Raw genomic sequence first — 17903 nt, 5'->3', positions numbered from 1 at the left:
GGGCTATCGTCTCACTGACTTGCCCACTCTAGTCTAATTGAATTCATTGGTAGTTTCTTCATCAACCAAGAAGCTACCAATTCCCAGTTGGAGGCATTTTTCTTCTGCAATGAGTAAGATGTACCAGAAAGGAAGACACCTGCATCCTCCATGTTTGGCCTCTTTACCCCTCTTCCATTCTCTATCACAACTTGCTCCCATCTCCGGAAGGGCAAGTGTGTGTTACCCTTCCTCATGTCCTCTTGGGAAGGGATGATATTCCTTACCCCATCAGAGCAGGGAGGTGGTATAACCATCACCATCCTTGATTTCCAAAAAGGCTCCTAAAATTGAATTTCACTGATTTAGACAATTCCTTCTCAAAGTTTAGGGATCAGGACAAGCAAGAAGAGACTGGCTAATAAGAAAGTGTTGAGAGGGATATTGAGGCTGGACAGGATCGTTAAAGCTATAAATATCATTTACTGAATTCTTCAAGCAGATATTTCAATTCCTCAGGGACATTTAAATTGGGAGTTAAGGGATATAGGCTTAAGTCTTAGGTGTGGTCTTTAGAGTATGTGACCTTGGACAAGTTACCAACACTCTAGCCTCTGATGTAAAAGGAGAGAATTGCACTAGATTATCTCCTTCCAGATCCAAAAATCAAACTGTCCTACTCAGGAAGGCAGGTATTATTCTTCCCTAGCTGAAGTTGTTTCCTAGGGATTTAGGGAGAAGGGGCCTCTTGGAAGGTGGACAGCTAAGGGCTCCAGGAAGGTTGTATTGAGTCTCTGTTATTTTGTTTCATTTTAGCCAAAAATAAAGATTTTAAGAGCAATTTGATTTTTGTTCCAGGCACAGTGATGGTCAATAGGAAGACCTAAGCTGGGTGGCTCAGTGGATTGAGAGCCAGACCTAAAGGCTGGAGGTCCTAGGTTCAAATCTGCCCTCAGACACTTCCTAGCTGTGTGACCCTGGGCAAGTCACTTGACCCCCATTGCCTAGCCCTTACCACTCTTCTGCCTTGGAGCCAATATACAGTATTGATTCCAAGACAGAAAGGTGTTTTAAAAACAAATAAATAAAATATGCTCATAAGATTTGGAGTCAGTAAAGTGCAGTTTAAAACCAAAACCTGCTACTTGGCCCCAGAGGCAGTAAACATTACCTGGGAACTGCCCTGAAGCTTGAGGCCCAGAAAAGCAATCGAAGCCTGAGACTAGGGTGGGACAGATAGCCCAGGAAGATGCAGGCTGGTCCAGCAAATGTCTATCTTAGCTGGGGGAAGGGTGCCCTTCAATAGGGCTATTTTGAGGGCAGTAACGGTTGGCAGGCCAGACCTATCGGGTACCTCATGAGGGAAACTGTTTATTTCTTAACCAAACAGACAAACCTTTTCCTTCCCCTCATATGAACCTTCTTCCCTGGAAATCCCCAGTTAGAAATTCTTATCAACCAGACCTCCCCCCCTCTTTTTTTTTTTTTTTTAACCACAGGGACAGTAGTAAGAATCACATTAACCATAACGACTCTATCCAGGCCAGAGTCTTTCTTACACAAGTGGGTTGCTTCTGTAGGTCACAGGAAGGAGGGGTGGGCTGGGGAAATAAAAGACCAAAATGAGGCTATTTGTTGCCTCAGTGCAATTTGTGCAGCTGGGGCTCAGCATATGGTGCCTGTATCCTCTGTGGGCACTTAATAATTCATTTTCAACTGGTGGCTTCAAGTTATACCCTCTGGTTATCTTCTCAGAAAGTCCCATTCCCATCACTACTTTTAGCTACCAAGAATGCCTACTTCCCCCCCCCCCATCTATCTATCTCTCTCTCCCTCCCTTCTCCCAATTCCCTTATATCCCTAGAACTGGAGAATTTAGAGCTGGAAGGAGCCTTAGAAATCTAGTTTCACCCTCTCATTATACAGAGGGGGATACTGAGACCCAGAGAGATAATGAAAGCTGTATAATGTCACACAGGGAGTTAAATAGAGTCTAAATCCAAACTCAGGTCCTCTGACTCCAAACCCAAGCCTCCTTTCAGTATTATTATGCAGCAGCTGCCTTTCCCCCTACTATTCCTCCTACTCCTTCTTTATCACACCCCCCAACTCCTCACACACATTAACACATACCCCAGAGCTTCACTGAAAGGCTGACCTCAGCCATCATCAGATCAAGTGAGCTAATTTTATAAACATCCCCAGATGTGACTCAGGGAGGTCATACAACTAAAGATGGCAAGAAAAACCTTGGTACTCTTTTGGGGGGTAGGGGTGAGAGATGACAGAAGAAATGGGTTGTGTGTTGATTAAGAGGACTGGAAGACCCTTAAAATATTTTTTCCAATTACATGTAAAAATAATATTTTAAATGTTGAGTTCCAAATTCTCTCCCTCCCACCTCCCTGAGACAGCAAGCAATTTGATATAGGTTATACATGTGCAATCATGCAAAATATTTCCATGTTAGTCATGTTGTGAAAGAAAACAGACAAAAAAAATAAAGTGAAAAATGGTATGCTTCAATTTGCATTCAGACTCCATTAGTTCTTTCTCAGAAAGTGGACAGCAAAAAAAAAAAAATTTTTTTAATTAAAAAAAAATGGGGCAGCTGGGTAGCTCAGTGGATTGAGAGTCAGGCCTAGAGACAGGAGGTCCTAGGTTCAAATGTGACCTCAGACACTTCCCAGCTGTGTGACCCTGGGCAAGTCACTTGACCCCCATTGCCTACCCTTACCACTCCTTTGCCTTGGAGCGAATACTCTGTATTGACTCCAAGATGGAAGATGAGGGTTTAAAAAAAAAGAAAAGAAAAGAAAAGAAAAGAAAAGAAAAGAAAAGAAAAGAAAAGAAAAGAAAAGAAATCGGACAGCATTTTTCCTTGGATCCTTTGGAATTGTCTCGGATTACTATATTGCTGAGGATAGCCAAGTTCTTCAGTCAATCATCATACAATATTGCTGTTACTGTGTACTGTTCTGGTTCTGCTCACTTCCCTTTGCATAAGTCTTTCCAAGGTTTTTCTGTGGAAGACTCTTTTAGTCCTTTTCCCCTCAACCATTTCTCCGCATAAACAAACAAACAAACATGGCATAATGCAAAGAGTACAGAAAACACGACAGAAAGAAACAAGTTCAAATCCTGTCTCTAATACTACCCACATGACCCAGGAAAGCCATCAAGTCAACAAATATTTATTAAACACCTACTTTGAGCACTTCTAGATGCTAGAGCTTAAGAGTAAAACTTCTCGGGCCTCAGTTTCTTCATCTGAAAAATGAGAATAAGGATGCCATAAAAATGCCTGCCATAGTGTTTTGCACAGTGCGGGGCACACAGTAGCCTCTTAATAAATGTTGACTGATTAACTGGTTACCTCACAGTGCCTATGGGGAGAATCAACTAAAAATCACAATCATGGCAACTGCCTACACCACTTTAAGGTTTGTAAAGCAGTTTATGAATTTTATCCTCACAACAACCCTGGAAGGGAGGAACTATTATGAATCCCCCTTGGCCTTGCAAAATTTAAAGTGTTCTCTATTTAACAAAACAATAAGTCTATGTTAGGACTCCTACTGTGTGGCAAGGCAGGCAAGACAACTGTCTCACAAGAAGCCTTTAAGGCACCTACTGTATGTCTCACAGGGAGTCTTAGGTATGGTATCTACTGTATGCCAACAAAAAAGGGGGGCAAAATGGCAGCAAACAATTCTCTCAAAAATGTATCTCTTGAGTCACATTCCTCCTGGCTGCCCACCTTCACCTTCTACCTCCCCATGCTCCTCAACTAGGGAGCCACTGAGGGGCAGGGAAGGAAAACAGGAGAAAGGGAAAGGAGAATAAGGATGGAAGGGAAAGAGAGCAGCAAGCAAGAGGAGGGGAGATGGGGAAAGGAAGGATGGGAAGAGGAGGAGGAAAGATGGGAGGAGGAGGGATAGCAGGAGGAGGGATGGGAGGAGGTGTGGAGGAAAGCAGAGCAGCGGCAACAGCAGGAGAAGGAGGAGAGATGGAAGGAGGAGGGATGGGAGGAAGAGAGGGGATAGGAAAAGGAGGAGGGATGGTAGGAGGAAGGATGGGAGAAGGTGTGGAGGAAAGCAGAGCAGCAGGAGCAGGAGGAGGAGGAGGAGGGATGGGAGGAGGAGCAGAGGGTAGCGGAGCAGCAGAAACGGCAGCAGCGGCCGCAGCATCAGCAGCATCCGCGGCGGCGGCGGCGGCGGCGGCAGGGGCCAGAGAGGGAGGGCTCTGAGGCCACACCCATCGGCGGGCGGGAGCTGCTCCTGCTGCTGTTGCTGCTGGTTCTGCGGCGGCTGCTCCGAGGCCTGGCGAGCGGACGGGCAAGCGTGCAGGCAGCGGGCAGCTGGCAGCTCCAGGGCCGCTCGGGGAAGGCGGCAGGCGTACAGGCGGGCGAGGGCCCGCTGCACAGATAAACAGTCGGACAGTCAGTCAGTCAGATACACAGGGGGAGCGGCCGGACCGCAGCCCACGGACTGACGGAAGAGCAGGCGGGCGGCGCCGGGCGTGTCGGAGCGGCGGCTGCACCAAGCCGCCTAGTTCCCCCAGTGGCGGGCCGGGCCCGCGGGCCGGGCGGGCAGGCGGGCGGCGCGGCCCAGAGCGGAGCGCGGTAGGGCAGGAGCGGGCGGGGCCCGCGGCCGGAGCCGCCACCATGATCGCTTTGTTCAACAAGCTGCTGGACTGGTTCAAGGCCTTATTCTGGAAGGAAGAGATGGAGCTCACGCTCGTGGGGCTGCAGTATTCGGGCAAGACCACCTTCGTCAACGTGATCGCGGTACGCTGCCGGGGCCTCCGGCCCTGGCTGGGGGGGGGGGGGGAGGGGGCGGCATGACGCGGCGAAAGCCACCCGGGGCCCCCTCGGGAGGGCGGGGGTCGAGGCACTTAGAGACCCCCCCCCCCGGGGCAGCCCCTCCCAGCCGGAAGAGGAAGGGCAGCAGAAGGGGGAGGGGAGATGTCACCCTCGTGGGCCCCTCGTGGGCCCCCCGCGGGGAACTGGAGCCAAGCGGCCACTTCCTCGGGCCCTATGGGACGCGTTGGGGGAGGGGAGGCTGGGAGGGTCGCTGTGCAGGTGGAGCCGGGGACCATGAGGGACTGACCCCTTTCTCCAAAGGGGCAGAGCAGCTGCTGGGTGTGAGAGCCGTGGCTGCAGTCATGGCTGCGGCCTGCTCGGCCTGCATCCCTCAGCGGAGGGTGGGGTGCGGAGCAGTGGGTGGGGGCCGAGCATCCCCCCCTTCCACGGCACTCGGCCTCAAGCCCGAGGCTAGGGCTGCCCAGGGGCTGGTGGGGTGTTGATTCCGTGGGCAGGCGAGAGAACCTCCCTGGAATTCTAGGTGATTTCCACTGCCTTACCACCCGAGTTCCCCCAGTTGGTAAATGGCAGCAGGGCTTGGAAGAAGTGTCAGCATTTCAGGATCTTTTATCCTGGATCCTCGAGACAGATGTCATCACATCAGGCCTGGGGTGGGCGGGGAATGGGGAGAAGGGCCGGGCAGGCCTCCAGAGAGTCACATGAGTTTACCCTTCAGTTCCCAGATGCTCTAGAAATAACCTCTGCCCCTTCCCCATCCAGCCTTCAGGCCCATTGACTTGGAGATCCTTAGGCCTGACTGCTCACCCACGTCTTCGTACTCAAGATCCCCCTCAGATCCCCACATCTAAAGCCAAGGGCCTCTTAGGCAGCATCGGAGGTCATTGGGGACCTTTGGCTTGCTCCAGAGACGGACAGGAGCCCCAAGTTCTCTTCTGAACCGATCTCAAAACCCTTGACTTTGGGGAAGTCAGATTCAGAGAGGGAGTTACTGTTTTCTTGGGAACACAAAGCAGGGTGGTAACCAGAGAGGCCCATTCCTAATATGAGTGGGCCAAGTGGCTTGAAATTGCTGGTGAATTTGGATTAATGTTGGGTTTTTGCTTGCAAGAAATGTGCACCTTGGGAAACAAATCTAGGATAGACTGAGGTGTTTTCTTTTAAACAATAATAAATTGTTGGCAAATCCCATGAAATGAAAGCTAGATGACAATATTGTGTGGTGCAAAGAGAATTGCATTAGGAATTAGAGAAATAGAACCAGGTTTTATTGTGCTGTTTGGCTGGGTGACCTTGGGCAAGTCTGTGGGCCTCAGTTCCTTATTTCTGAAATGAAGGACTTGAGGGAGAAAATGAGAAGTTTGGACAAAATGATCTTCAAGGTCCTTTCTATTTCCCATAGTCTTATCATCTGAATTCTGTAGTTCTGGCTGGATTGGTAGAATGGGTAGAATGCTGGGACCCTGGGACCTGAAAGAAATTCCTCAAGTATGAGCTTGAGAGATGTTGATGCTGTTCTACTCTCAGCCTAGGGAACAGTGTGGGGCAAGGGGGACAGACAGCCTTGTATTACCCACAATCCCTTGTGTAGGGCTCCTGATGGAGTATAAATGAGGCCATGTTCCTGGAAAGGAATTGACCGATAAAGAAATCCATCCATTGCCCTTACTAGGCATTCCCACACCCACCTCCCCTTTGAGCAGCAGTCCCCATAACTCTAATTATTAGAGCTGACAACACACTTATCTCCTCTGCCATGCTGTCACTGTGGCCCATATTTGTGACCCTGGAAAAGAATCTGTTAGAAGGTCCTCCTCTGTCCAGGACTGGCACCATACCCAGTGTTGGGAGATGTGCAAGAATACAACATAAGAATTCTGAATCCCAGCCTAGCACCTATATTAAAGATGCCTCTAAGAGGCCCATGAGGTGCTTATCTGCTGGGCTGCTCTCTTCTCTTTGATTCAGTTCAAATTTGCCAACCCAACAGGCAGACTACAGAAGGGAAGGCAGGTGAACTTGACCATCTTTAAAGGGAAGTCCTCAAAAACACCAATAGCCTTGTACTCCAGCCCCCACGACTCTTCCTTGCTTAGTGACTCCAAGAAACCTCTCCATTTTTCTCTTGAGTTACTTCCACCTACTATCTAAGCCCCAGAGGGCTTCTAGAACTTGAATTTGCATAGAGGATGCTGTTCAGAAATAAGGTTAAAACCAAAGAGAACTTCTGTAGCTGGTGAGACTGAAGTTTTTGACTTCTACTCCCATTCAGAGTAGCAAAATGAGTTTCATCAAGAAACTGAGTCAAGGGTGTAGGGGATAACAATAAGCATTTATTTAGCATCTACTGTGTGTCAGGTATTGTTTTGAGTGCTTTTACAAATATTACTTCATTTGATCCCCACAACAACCCCAGGAAGTAGCTAAAATGATCCCCATTTTTCTATAGAGGAAACTGAGGGAGCAGAGGTTTAAGTGACTTATCAAAGGTCATACAGCTTTGGAAGTATATGAGGCTGGATTTGAACTCAAAGCTTCCTGCCTTCCACCCCAGTGCTCTATCATCCACTGTACCACCTACCTGCTTCATGGCTTAGCTCCTGACTTTATTAACAGAACAGGAGAGGGTGAAACTAAGGGTGCTTGTTCCCTGCTAGTTCTCCTAGAATTCCCACTTGCCCCCATATCCATTTGCTGCTCAATTCTTGTTCACTTTATGTATATATTATTTGTAAGCTGAGGAGACTGAGCCACAAAATGTTTCCTTTCCTTTCAGGATATCTCCTCTACTCCTAAGAGATAGGAACTCTTACTGTTTCACAGAGAAGGAACTGAAACTCCCCAAAAATGTGCCTTATTGATCACAGAGCTCAACCCCTTGCATTAAAAGATGAAAAACCAGGGGCAGCTGGGTAGCTCAGTGGATTGAGAGTCAGGCCTAGAGACAGGAGGTCCTAGGTTCAAATCCGACCTCAGCCACTTCCCAGCTGAGTGACCCTGGGCAAGTCACTTGACCCCCATTGCCCACCCTTACCACTCTTCCACCTATGAGACAATACACCGGAAGTTAAGGGTTTAAAAAAAAAAATGAGAAACCAAAACTCAGAGAGGGAAGCAACTTAGCCAGGGCCATCCTGCAAGTGATAGAAGACTCAGGGTTCTCAGCATCATTACAGTAGGAGCTTTCTCTTAGTTTGTAGGGATGTGAGGAAAGTCCTTTGTAAAACCCCTTAAAGGTCAGCTGCTATTACTTGTCTTGTTTCCCTTTGGCCAGTCTTTATGGATTCAATTGTGGTTGGGATGGGATCAAAAACAGCCAGCAGTATTTATGGAGCACTTTAAGGTTCAAAGAGCCTTCACACAATCCATCTCATGCAGTCTTAACTACCCCATGAGGCAGGCATTGTTTTACAGAATGAGGAAACTGAGGCCCAGCAAGTTTAAACAACTTGCTTGGGGTTCCACACCTAGGAATCCTGCCTTACTGAGGGAAAGTCTGAGCTCTGGTCTCCCTGCCTTTTAGCCTCCACTCTAGGGCCTTGCTACCTCTTGATTAGATTTTGGTTTTTTATACCCTGTGATCTCAGGCAGTCCCCTTTTCTTCCCCTTTTCTATTCTTCAGTTACTTTATCTTTAAAATAAAGGAGTTACACTACAGTTGCGATTTGTAGGCCTAGGATCTCCATTTTTCTTAGTCCTTTTCTGGGAGTTTTTCTGCCCCAGAGGATGGTACCTGGTCTGGGCTTCCAAGGTTAGAGGTGGCCAACTGTGTTGAACTTGACCACAGGACCGGAGCTTGCATCCTGGCTTTGCCACTGATTATCTGAGTGACCTTGGACAAAGTGCCACCTTGGATCTGATGACCTCTGAGGCTCCTTCCAACTCTAATCATTATGATCCCCTTGCAACAAGCCTTTAAAACCCATTGAGGCAAACAGAGGGAATCGAGAGGGATTGGGATGGCCAGTGCTAGTGGGAATTGAGGCAGATGAATGAAGCACACGGACTCCATCTATGACTCAATTCTAGAGCTAGCCCTACTTCTGTTTGGTAAGAAAACTTGATTCAATTTTGGGAATTGGGAGAAAGCCATATTGCATTGTTTGAACTTAGTCCTGTGTGGCTGGGAAACTGACCCCCTTCTCCTTGCTTTTTAGAGACCCTACCCCAAGGATGTAGGTCTTGACCAGAAACAGTCAGATCCACAGATCTGTAAGAACTGTTCTCATAAGGGTCCGTCTCAAGCAGCCAAAGTGTCTTATGTGAAAACTGGTCCCCACTGCTCAGTCAGGGACTGTTTCCCTGTTCCTTTGATGGTTGGCTGGCACGTGGGGAGCAGGACACCTCTTTTGCTGATTTCAGGAAAATGTACCCTTTCCCTCTTCCCCCTCCCAACTTGGAAAGTCCTTAATCTTTCATCCAATTAGAAATCACATTACCTAATGTTGTATTGTTTCCTTTTAATGGATTGGCCTTCTTTAATTAATTGTTTTTAATATATAAAGTTCTGACTCCCCGTTTGGGGCATCTAGCCCTAAACTGAGGAAGAGGCCTGATCCTGATTTGTTGGGCAATTGGCATGATCAATATGCTCAGAAGATGGAACCTTTGTTCCCTCGGCATTTCATCTTTGACTTGCCTTGCTGATACCTTGGCCAGTCATCCTAGTGGTACAGACGCCCTTTTATAAGGAAGCAAGAGCCCTAGTTTAGCTTTAACATGACTCAGGGGACTTGGGGAGTGGGGGAGAGCTAGACCCCTGACAGGAAAGGAAAATGGCCATAGTGAAACCCACTGGGAGTTTTCCTTCCTCTTCTGCTTTAGCATTAATCCTCTCCTTTGAAGTGTCCCCTCCTCCCCCAGCCATTGAGGGATTTAACCTTTTTATTTCCTTTACTATACAAATAGTCTTTGTGTTGTCCAGCCTGGAAGCCCTATCTTTTGGCTTACCAGGAGAACAGGCTGGGTTTTATAAAAAGGATTGTCCTTGGATTTAAAAGAAGTAAGATAAAATAAACACAGACTGCTCATAGCCAGGCCTGTTGTCTTGGGGAGCTGCATAATATAGTGTGGTGGAAAGACCACTGGATTTAGAGTCTGAAAAGAGCTGAACTCTAGGCCTGATATTTTGTAACTTTAATTGAGTCCTTTCATTTTGCTCAGCCTCAGGTCCTTCCTCTGTAAAATGGGTATAGTAATAACTATAGTAACCTACCTTACAGGATCCTTGTGAACAAAGTGCCTCATACATTTGAAAGTACATTGTCATGATCCTAGGATACCCCAATTGAGGATTAGGGGCTAACCCTCCTTAGGGAGTACAACGTGGGGAGGATTGAAGTCACTAATTGTCCCTGGATTTGAATCTCTGATCCACCATATTGCGGGTGACCGTGGGAAATCATTCAGCATCCCTGGGTCTTAGTTGGGTAGCAAACAGAGCATGGGTTTGGAGGTAGAATGTCCTGAATTCAAATATGGCCTCAGACCTGTGTGACTCTGGGGAATTAACTTTCTACTTCAGTTTCCTTACCTATAAAATAGGGAATGTAATGGTACCTACTTCCCAATATTGTCAAGAAGATCAAATGAGATAATATTTGTAAAGTGCTCAAGCACTATTTAAATGCTACTTCTTTATTTGTTTTCTCACTTTCCTCTTGGACGGGTTGGACTAGATCTTAGAGTGCCTTCTAGCTCTATATCTCCAACCTTGTCAGTATGATAATATGCCCTACTAGCCCCACTTTGTAGGAAGGAGGAAGAGATAATGGACCTGAGAGAGTCCAGCTCATATCTTGGCCTGCACCCACAAAAAAGCTCTTGCTGCCATCTTTTCTCAGAAGTAAACCCACATTAAGTTCCCGCCACCATCATGTCCTATCTGACCAACCACCCCAGCCCCAACAGGCAGTTTTCATAAGGCTATAGTATTCTGCATTCAGAAGTGGAGTGAGGAAATAGGGACAGCTGGACATACCCACATACAGTTCCCCCCAAGAGTCAAGGAAGAATTTCCTCACACTTAGTAAATCTTGGGTCACATTCTGGTGGAAAAGGGGGATAGAATGTGACAGACTGCTTTGAAGTCATTGTGATATACTGGGAAGTGCCCTGAGTCTGAAGTCAAAGACTTGGGTTCAATTCATGCTCTGTCAGCTGCTACTTTTATGTGACACTGGACAAGTGGACACTTTTCAGAGCCTTCATTTCTCCGTTAAAATTATAAGTCTGGACCAGATATCTTTAAGGCCCCTTCCAGCCCATATCTATTATGATCCTTTGAAATTCAAAAATGGGGAGGATCTTGTGCCCATTGCCATCCCAGTTCTCGACTTCCCTGCCTGGTCCAACCCATATACAAAAGAAATCCCCACCATAACACCCAACAAGTGGTCATTCAGTTTCTGCTTAAAGACCTCAACACCATTTAATGATGCCCAAGTGACAAAGGAATTGTTACCCTTAAAGTTGTAGTAAACCTAGTGCTGCTCCTATAGAGAAATGGGTATATGCCTTGTGTGTATTATGACATTAAAAAAAATCTTTTTTAAACCTTACTTAGTAAGGCTTAGTAACAACACTTAAGACCAAAAGGCAGGGACTAGGCTATGGGAGTTAAGTGACTTGTCCAGGGTCACATTGCTAGAAATATCTGAGGTCATATTGAACCCAGGTCCTCTCAATTCCAGGCCCAGGGCTATATCCACCGATCCACCTAGCTGCCCCCAAATCTTTTCAACTAAGTTTAGTCCTGCTTTTTTTGAGACCATATAACCACATATTGGAACCAGAGAATCACAGATATAAAGGGAAAAGGACCATTAGAGACCATCTCCAGTGATTCCCAAAGTGGGTGCCACCGTCCCCTGGTGGGTGCTGCAGCAATCTAGGGGGGTGGTGATGGCCATAGGTGCATTTGGGGGCAGTAACTGTAAGGGGGCGCTAAATAATATTTTTTCTGGAAAGGGGGCAGTAGGTCAAAAAAGTTTGGGAACCACCGATCTAGACCAATTCCTTCATGTGGCATAAAAGGAGACTGAGGTTCCAGAAAAGGGACTAATTTTCCCAAGGTCATACAGCTCATAGGATCAGAGAATCAGATTTAGAAGTCTTCTAGTCCAGTGGCTTCATTTTCTAGATGAGGCAGACCCAGAGCAGGACAGAAGACTTGCCTAGGTCATAGAGGTAATAAGTAGAACTAAGATTCAATCCCAGCGACTGTCTCTAAACCCAGGATGCTTTCTACGACAGGAGACTGCCTCATCAGAGGTCTTGAAAATAATCCAGAGAAGAGAAATAGAAATAAGGAAGCAATTTACAAATAGATGAAAAGCAGAATTAGGGCAAATTCCCAGTTATCCAGATTAAGGGAAGTGAATCATAATATGGGTCAAATGTTAGATATGGCAAAAGTCAGAGATAGATTGGGAGATGAAGGCAATAGAAAAATAAAAACTAGCCATAAAGTAATAGAAAGGGGGAAAATTCATTTGCTTTTGGAACATGGTATGATTTGAGGGTGGCACAATTACTTTTCTGGTGTTTGTTGACTCAGGCTGATGTGAAAATTGGTCTGTATTATATCCCTGAAGGTGGAATAATGCAATCCAGACATTCTAGGAGAATGGGGAGAAGCCTACCTGAAACTAAACATTTACCATGGATTATCCACAAAATGAATAACCTACACTATGTGAATATAATCCAAAATAAACTGAATTTTTCCTTAGAAAGGAATAGGCTGAGGTATAACTTGAATGGTTTATCTAATGCTCTGAAATAACTGCCCTCCATCCCCACAGAGTATTAAGAGAAGGGTTTCTATTGCATTTTATGAATTACAGGTTAAAAGGTAGTATATTATAGTAAACAAATGCCTTGGGGCAACTAGGTAGTACAGTAGATAGAATGCCAGGCTGGAGTCAGGAGGACCTGAGCTTAAAAGCTTCAGACATGTTCTAGCTGTGTAACCCTGGGCAAGTCACCTAACCCCATTTGCCTAGCCCTTGCCCTTTTGTCTTAGAATTGTTACTAAGACAGAAAGTAAAGGTTAAAAAAAAAAAAAAAAAAAAAAAGACAGATGGACTTGAATCACTGGGCTCAAGAAAGTAAAGTGTTAAATAGCTATGAGACCATAGGGTCTTTTGGGTCTATTTATTTGTAAAATAGGAATTATAACTCTGATTCCATAGGGTTATTGTGAGGAAAGTGCTTTGCAAACCTTAAAAGTGCAACTAAGGAAGGATACCACAGAGAAAGAGAACTTTGGATAAATTTTACTAATGAATATGGATATAAAGATTTAAAATAAAATCTTAGCAAAAAATCTCCAGCAATATATCCAAAAAAGTATTTGCTGTGACCAAGGGGTGGGGGAAAAACATTAGAAAAGCAATTATCATAATTAGTCATAGAAATAAACCTTGAAGCACTCTAAAATGGGGATTATTAGAATTCTGGGAAGAAGTTCTTGACAATCCAAGGTGAGAAACATTGAGATCTTCCCCTGATGAAAGTTGTGTTCTCTTTCTCCTTGGAGAGGTTTAAATATGGGCCAAGTACCTGGATTGATTTAGGCACAGCCCAGTTTTGAAGCAGAGGACAACCAAGATAACATCTGGGCATGCCTTCACGCATATTTAGAAATCTAGATGTCCATCCTGATTTTTTTTTTTTAACTCTTCCTTTCTCTCTTAGAATCTTGCCCATGGTCATACAACAAAGAAATGTCTGAGATAACATTTGAACCCAGGACTTCTTTATCTCCAGAACTGGCTCTATCCACTGAGCCACCCAGCTGCCCCCATCTTGATGATTTTTTCAGACATGTAAAGGTCCTGCATTCCTTTTACTGTGTTGGGGAGCCATACCTCTAATTCTGATTCTTCTTCCAGTCAGGACAGTTCAATGAAGACATGATCCCGACTGTAGGGTTCAACATGCGCAAAATCACCAAAGGAAATGTGACTATCAAGGTGAGAGGGGGAGAAGGCCCAGCCTGAACGTAGAGAGCAGGGCATGAAAGTGAGGCCAGCAGGAGGAGAAACAGCCTTCTAACTCTTCAGGGTAAAGGGTTCCCAGCAGTGAGGGGCATCAGAGGATGGGGGAGCATTAGTGCCCACTTTGTACAGAACATAGGTCTCGGCACTGAGAAGGTTCCCAAGTTGAATTCCAATTTGGCCCCTGACCTGATGGAACTATGTGTCGTCTAGTGAAGACATCAGACCAACATGCCTGGTCAATGAGCATTGTCTCTCCCATTAGAGCTCCTTGAGAGCAGGGACTGTCTACACCCAGTGCTAACCCCAGCGCTTTGCACATCGTAAGCACTCTTTGATTGACTTGTTAGGCTCAGAATTATTACTTATGAAATCCATTAGAGAGTTACAAGGGCCTGTGGGAATAAATCAGAGATGCTTTCAGAGGTGCTAGTGGTAGTGGAATGGGGAGAGAAACATGAATCCAGCAGGGCTGGGGGTGCTGGAGTGAGTGCTTCCTGACCTGGAGCCCTTCTCTCTCTTCTCCCCCCATCCCAGCTCTGGGACATTGGAGGCCAGCCCCGTTTCCGTAGCATGTGGGAGCGATACTGCCGAGGAGTGAGCGCCATCGTGTGAGTGTCAGGGCCCAGCGTCCACCCTGGCTCCCCGCTGCACCTTTCCCTCATTAGGCCCCTCACCTCAGTCAGGTTCTTGGCCTGTTCCCTCACCAGGGCCTGCTGGCATCCCTCAGACCAGGGGAAATGGGGCCCAGGAGCGTTAGGTGGAACCTGGCCACATGCTGAATGTCCTCAGGGCTGTGGGTGGCATGTGAGTAAGCCCCAGGGCCCCCTCACCTCTGCTCTGCCCTTCCTGGCCCTGCCCCATGCTGGCCCCAGTGTCAGTGACCAGAGCTCCTTCCCCAACATCAGCAATTGGTGGGGAAGGAGATTGCTGGACTCCAGAGGCCCCGTGGCTTTTTGGCTCCCTTGATTTAGAGTACTGCTGCCTTTTTGAGTCTATAGCCTCTCCGTGTTTCAGCCTATACATGGTGTTGTCACCATTTCCCTCCCATATACACAGGTACATGGTGGATGCTGCTGACCAGGAGAAGATTGAAGCTTCCAAAAATGAACTACACAATCTACTGGACAAGCCCCAGCTGCAAGGAATCCCGGTCAGTGAGCCAGGACTCGGGGAGGGAGGAGGGAAAGAGGAAAAAAGACTAGGAAAAGAAGAATGGGGAGGCTAGTGGAGGGAGAGAGGAAGTGAGAAAGGTTAGGAAAGGAAGAGAGAGGAGGCTAAGGGAGAGAATGGGTTTGGGAGGAGAGTCTGGTGTCTGTATGTTAAGGGAAGGGTAAAGCAACGGCTGTCTCTTTGGAAGCCTCCTCGCTGTGGGGTCTCCTATGTTCTTTAATCTTTGTAGTTGGTAACCCAGAATCCCAAACCTCTTTCCCTCCTTTTTCTGCCCAATAGGTCCTAGTCCTGGGAAACAAGAGAGACCTCCCTGGTGCTCTGGATGAGAAGGAGCTGATTGAAAAAATGTGAGTGTGCCTCACTCTTTTTTAGCCTAGGGCTGTGTTGGCGAATCTATGGCACTTATGCCAGAGGGGACTTCTCTCATCACCCACTCCTCTGCCCAGTAGCCCAATGGGAGTGCTTCCTCCCTCCCCTGTCTGGGATAAGAGAGTGGCTCACAGGCGGCATGAGGGCTGCAGTTTGGGCACTCGGGCTCTAAAAGGTTTTCTACCACTGATCTAGGACATCTTGTTAGAGCTAACCCTCCTTATTTGACAGATGAGAAAACCAATGGAGAGAGGCCCAGGTTCAGGCCAATCCCAGCTGGTCAGTGGGAAAATGTTTCCCCTCCCTCATTCCCAACTCTTCTGTTTTCTGTTTAGTCTTTCCTCAGATATTCTTAAGCCCTGCATACCTTCATATTGATGGAAAAGGGAGGGTTTCTAGATTTAAAGTGCACAACATTGGAACTTCCCTCCCATTTCAGATGTAAAAAATTTCCCCCTTAAAATCCACAAATATTTCTCTAGGAAAAAACTCAATGCTTAATTTGTGAAATTTACTTAAAAGGCACATTAGAAGAGCTTTTGGAGCTTTTAGTCCAACCTTACCAGTTTACAGATGAGGAAGTTGAGTCAGTTTGGAGGGTCAATTGAATGGCTGGAGGTCACACATCCAGTTAGGCAGAGCTGGAAGTCTAGAACCCAGCCCTGCTGACCCCCAGGCATATACTTTTCCCAGAACTTCCCACTTTCTCTCTCTTCCTAGTTCCCCATCCAAAAATGCCCCTGTTTTTCCTCAGGAATCCAGCCTCTAGGCATCATTTTCTGCTCCAATGCCCTGAGGAGTAGAGACCTGTTCCCAGTCTCTGCCACAGGGTGGCACCCAATGCTGGTTTTCTAAAGGTCTCCTGCCCAGCCTTTCTAGCCCCTAGCCACAATGGGTGGACTCCCACTGCCCCCATTCTGAGAAAAGCCTTTTCTTTATTTCCCACCCCCAGGAATTTGTCCGCTATCCAGGACCGAGAGATCTGCTGCTATTCTATCTCCTGCAAAGAAAAGGATAACATTGGTAGGTAGATTTGGGGCTAATTTGGGGATGGGGTAGAGAGAGAGGAGAACTGGGGAGGGGACTGTGATTGCACATTCCTGGGAGCCAGACAATAAAGGAAACAGGTTTTCCAGTATCCTAGGCCTTGTGCACTCTGACCTGTCTGCTCCCTCCCCGGCCTTGTGGCTCTCTAACTTTCTGTCCTCTCGGCAGACATTCATGTCCTCCAGGCACCTCTAAAAGCCTGTCTCCTCCCTGGCATTGCAGCTGCTTTTAGGTCAGGGTGACAGTGTCTGTCCTTCTCCCACAAACCGTGCCCCCTTCTGGGGCCCAGCAGTTCTGTTCTAGGAGGCTCCCAGTGATTCCTGAACTAGAGCAGATCTCCCCTCCCCTTGGTCATTGACTCTAACCCAGCAGGTCTCGTTCCTCCCACAGATATCACCCTACAGTGGCTTATCCAGCACTCAAAGTCACGGAGAAGCTGAGACAGCGGTCCATCCCACCCCCCACCCCCACCAGGGAACGCCATCATCCAACTAAAGCCGCCGCATTCCCTGCCGGTCCCTGCCGTCCCCCTTCCTCCCGCCCCCTCCTCAGTGTGTGCGGCGAGGGGGGGACTCTCTAGGGACCCAGAGTCCTGTTCTGCTGAGGTCTGAACTCCTGTTTTTATTGTAAAGAATACTGACCCCTCCTGGACCCGCTAACTTCTCCCCCTCCTCTGCCCTGTGTTCCTTTCCCCCAGCCCCCACGCCCATCTCCCGACCTTGCACCACCACTCCATCCCTGCTCTGCCCTCCCCAACACTGTTCAGTTACTGTCCTGTGTGTACAGTATATATATGTATATATATTTTAATTTTTTAATTTAAGCAATGACTAAAATCAACCATATGATAATGCCAGGGCCAGAAGTGGGTTAGGAGAGGGCAAAAATCTTTTGGGAGGGAGAAAAGCTATTAGGGAGGGGAAATATCAGGCTTGGAAAACAGGGAAGAGGCTAATGTCCTGGGGCTGGACCCTGGCCCTGGCATTGGTAGCCATCCTGTTGCCCCTCTGCTGCCACCCCTATGGGATCCCCTTCCTTCCCTCCAGGTGGGGAGGGGCTGCTGGCACAGATCAGTTGCCAAAGACTATCTATCTGGCACAGGGGTCAAGATGCCAGCATTCTCATTCAGGCTTCCTCCCCCCTAACTCCTTTCCTGCCTGGTCCTGGCCCTTTATCCCCAGAAAGGGCAGCCTGGCCAGCCCCCACTGACCGGCCTATGCCCCTGTCCCCTGCCCCTGCCCTACCTGGGCCTCCCCAGCTCTCGCCCGCCTCCCTTTCTGTTCTTATTTTGCAGAGTTGCACAAGGAGAGAGCTCAGCATGGGGGATTTTGGTTCTTTGGGGTTGGTTTTGTTTTTATTTAATGAATTGTAAAGTGGCATTTCTCTCCCCTTTTTTTACAACACTTTCTGGCTCATATTGGATTCCTTCTGTTGGAAAATGATTCTTGTAACTGTACAATTTTTTTTTCAGCCTCCTAATAATAACGAGAATAAATTAACAATTTTGTGTT

General features: G+C 47.2%; 1 protein-coding gene across 1 annotated transcript; it reads left to right on the top strand.

Moving 5' to 3' along the window:
• The first annotated feature begins 4624 nt into the window (after window positions 1-4624).
• On the top strand, window positions 4625-17903 carry ARL8A (ADP ribosylation factor like GTPase 8A). Its single transcript, XM_044671598.1, has 7 exons — window positions 4625-4768; window positions 13699-13779; window positions 14341-14414; window positions 14863-14956; window positions 15256-15323; window positions 16298-16368; window positions 16783-17903. The coding sequence occupies exons 1-7, from the start codon at window positions 4646-4648 to the stop codon at window positions 16830-16832; spliced, it is 561 nt and encodes a 186-aa protein (XP_044527533.1). The 5' UTR covers window positions 4625-4645; the 3' UTR covers window positions 16833-17903.

This window comes from Gracilinanus agilis, chromosome 4 (assembly GCF_016433145.1).
Source record: "Gracilinanus agilis isolate LMUSP501 chromosome 4, AgileGrace, whole genome shotgun sequence".
Classification (NCBI taxonomy): Eukaryota; Metazoa; Chordata; class Mammalia; order Didelphimorphia; family Didelphidae; genus Gracilinanus; species Gracilinanus agilis.
The sequence above is the reverse complement of the archived record's forward strand: the minus strand, read 5'-3'. Positions and strand labels throughout refer to the sequence as shown.